This window comes from Pygoscelis adeliae, unplaced genomic scaffold (genome assembly GCF_000699105.1).
Source record: "Pygoscelis adeliae isolate BGI_AS28 unplaced genomic scaffold, ASM69910v1 Scaffold171, whole genome shotgun sequence".
Lineage (NCBI taxonomy): Eukaryota > Metazoa > Chordata > Aves > Sphenisciformes > Spheniscidae > Pygoscelis > Pygoscelis adeliae.
Genome location: NW_008824186.1, coordinates 9,564,501 through 9,567,489, shown reverse-complemented (window position 1 = coordinate 9,567,489; position 2,989 = coordinate 9,564,501). Strand labels below are relative to the sequence as shown.

General features: G+C 62.9%; 1 protein-coding gene across 1 annotated transcript in view; it reads right to left on the bottom strand.

The window, feature by feature from the left end:
- Positions 1-22: 22 nt before the first annotated feature.
- The window catches only part of KDM2A (lysine (K)-specific demethylase 2A), a 49,314-nt gene continuing 46,347 nt past the window's right edge, over positions 23-2,989 (bottom strand). The window contains exons 17-20 of the mRNA XM_009334607.1: positions 1,786-1,949; positions 1,286-1,444; positions 908-1,123; positions 23-719 (exon numbers count right to left, since the gene is read on the bottom strand). Of these exons, the coding sequence (XP_009332882.1) occupies positions 538-719; positions 908-1,123; positions 1,286-1,444; positions 1,786-1,949 (721 nt within the window). The 3' untranslated portion in view covers positions 23-537. The remainder of the gene's footprint in view (positions 720-907; positions 1,124-1,285; positions 1,445-1,785; positions 1,950-2,989) is intronic.

The following is a 2,989-nucleotide window of genomic DNA, read 5'->3' as shown; positions in this document are numbered from 1 at the left end:
CACAGCCCCTGCAGCCGGACAAGGGAAATCGTTAAGGGGGCTGAGAGCGCAGGGCAAGCAACGAGCTGGTGGTGGCCCGGAGGGGGTACGTTTTGTTCCAGCTCTGCTCCCGCTTCCTTGGAGAGACCTTGACCCTCAAGCTTTGTGCTAACGGGGGAAGTGACAAGTGTTTCAAGGCAAGGAGATGACGGGGAGGAGGGGAAAAGCTGGGGGAAGAGGGTGCCCCATTTCTCTGCACAGAGATCTCTTATTACAACCTCCGCCTTGGGAGCAGCCAGCCTCTGGGCTGAGGCTCCCTGCCATTTGCCCGTTCCTCCTCTGGTACTGGCCAGCCTGGCGGGACATCTTCATCGGCAGAAGTCCCGGGGGAGGAGGAGGAAGGACGGTGGAGCGAGGCCAGCAGCGGCCCTGCCTGCCGAGTCAGGTGGGAGGCAGCGGCAGGACACAGATGGCAAGGTGGGGATGTGGAGGAGCGGCTCTCCGAGAGGGGTGGGATGGGCTCTTTTCCTTCTCCTCAGTCTGCCCCGGGGAGGGTCTCTAGCTGATTTTTTGGATCAGCTTCTCATCGGACAGGCAGTAGAGGCTGTTGATGGACAGGTCCGAGATGAAGTGCTCACAGGCTTTGCGGGTGATCTGTTTGCAACCTCGCAGGTCGATTAGAGTGACGTTGGAGATGCGGCGCAGGTACAGCAAGGCCTGGTCCGTCAGCTTATTGCAGCCTGGGGGGAGATGGAGAGGAAGAGTGAGCTGCAACGCCTCCGCGAAGCCAGAGCTGAGCTCCCATGTCAGGCTGGGAGGGCAGGCGGGGAGGAGGAAGCCGCTTTTCGACGGCAAGTCCAGCCAGGCCACCCTCGGTCCAGCAGGGCCCGGGGAGGCCAGCCCGGGCCACCCAGAGCGGCGTACCCACCTGCCATGTTGAGCTCGGTGAGGGAGTTGCGTGTGGAAGAGCCCACGGCCGTGAGGAGGTTGGCTGACTGGTCCGTAAGGTGGTTGCAGTGGCTGAGGTCGAGGCGGGAGAGCAGGGGCATATGGCGGATGATCAGCCGCAGCGTGGCGTCGGTGATGTCCAGGCCGGCGAGCCGGAAATCGATCATGTTGCGGAGTTTGCTGCGATTGTCCTGACCTGCAAAGGGAGAGGAGAAGCTGAGCGCGGACTATCCGCCCTGCTGGGTTGGGGCATTCTGGATTCTGGCACTGCCTCCCCGCTCTGCACCCAGCACCGTCACCCTCCTCCAACTCCCCACCACCCCAGCCTCGCCCCGTGGCAGCCTGGGCAACAGCTTACTGGGTTTGTCTGTCGGAGGCGTGAGTAAGTCCCGGATCTGAGGGTCCTTGATTCCTACTGCCCACCGAAGATCGAGGGTCCTGAGAAGGGGGCAGCTGGAGGTACTGAGAGCACAGACCGCAGACCAGGAACAGCCCGCTAAGATGAGGTCTTTCAGGCCTGCCGGGAGAAGGGAGAGAGGTAACAAGTCAGACAGGCTTGGTCAGCTCCGAGGCGTCCCTCATCTCAACCCTTTTCCTCCAGGCACAGGAGGAAGCAGCTCCCCTCCCTGCCTGGGGTGGGACAGGGAGCCGGGCTCTCTGAAGGAGAGGTTAACACACAGCAGCAGGAAACCACATCGCTATCGGCTGCTTGCTGGGTGACGGGATCCAGGCACCTAGGAGTTTTCCTGCTGGCAGGTACCAGGCTGCAGAGCCTGTCTCTCGCTGTGGTCCAGCCGTCAGGAAGCCTCGGAGCAGGCTGGTGGCAGAGGCGGGGACCCCTCCCAAGCCCACGCTCACCTGGCAGCCTGTTGACGAGCCACGTAAGCTGTTTTTTGGAGATATTGGTCCAGCTGAGGTCGAGGCTGACCGGCTGTCTTTTGATGATGCCACTCAGCGCCTGGGGGGTGATGGACTTGCACCTGCTCAAATCTATCTTTGTCCACAATCTCTTGTCACAGCACCTGGGGACGAGGACAAAGCTGAAAGTTGAGCCCCGAGAGCCCCGTGGGACAAGAGTCGGCCAGTGGGTTGCCTGGCTCCGGGGAGGAGCCCAGCTCTGGTGCGGCCCCAGCCGCAGCACATGGCTGGTCTGCCTGGTTTCCCTGGGTTTCCCCGAACGCATCGGGAGGTTGCCGAGGGTGTCCGGCCACCCAGGGATGCCCGGAACAGCCCCAGCGGGGTTTTGCTGCCACGTAACAAGACCCTGAGTCACAGCTGTCGGCCTGCTTGCCCCCTCCCGGGTGCTCCTCCTGGCAGGGCGAAGATCTTAAGCATCCTTGCTCCCAGCAGGCAAAACACTCAGCCTGCTCCCACCCCACGGCCTCGGCAGTGCTCGCTGCTTCGCCAGGAGCTGCAACAGAGCCCGGAGGTGGCACAAACTCCTCCTCCCCCACGGGAGCCTGGTGAGACCCAGGACCCGATGGCAGCTCAGCTGTGCCCCTAAAGATGCCACACCAGTGGCAGGTGAGGGGACGCTCTCCCCCAGCCACCACGCCACACCATGCCAACCAGCCGATGATCAAAGCGGGCCAGTCCTTTCCCATCGTGCCGTTCCCGCTGCTCGGCGGTTAGAAACCTCCCAGTCTCCAGTCCCCGTCTGTTCCCAAGCCCTCCATCCCCAGCTGTCCTGGTGCCAGCATTGTCTTCAGGCCTGCTGCCCCCCCGAGGCGTTTCCAGCCAGCAAACCCATCCCCGCCTCAGCCTGCCTTCCCCAGCCTGCTTAGGAGGCTGAGGCAGGACGGGAGGCAGGGAAGGGTAAGGACCTTGCCGGGCAGCGGGTGGGGAAAGGAAAGGCACCTTGCCAAGGACACAGCGGGGGACACAGGTGCTGAGGTGACAGCACAGTCTGCCACCGTCTCCCAACAGAAAGGACAGGAGGAAGGCAGTAGAAGGGGACAATAAAGACCAGCGCACATATGGCAGAGGCAGCAGCCAGCAGGGCTGGCCACAGGGTCCGAGGGCAACGCTGCCTGGCAAGTGCCAGCTCTGGGGGCAAAGGGAG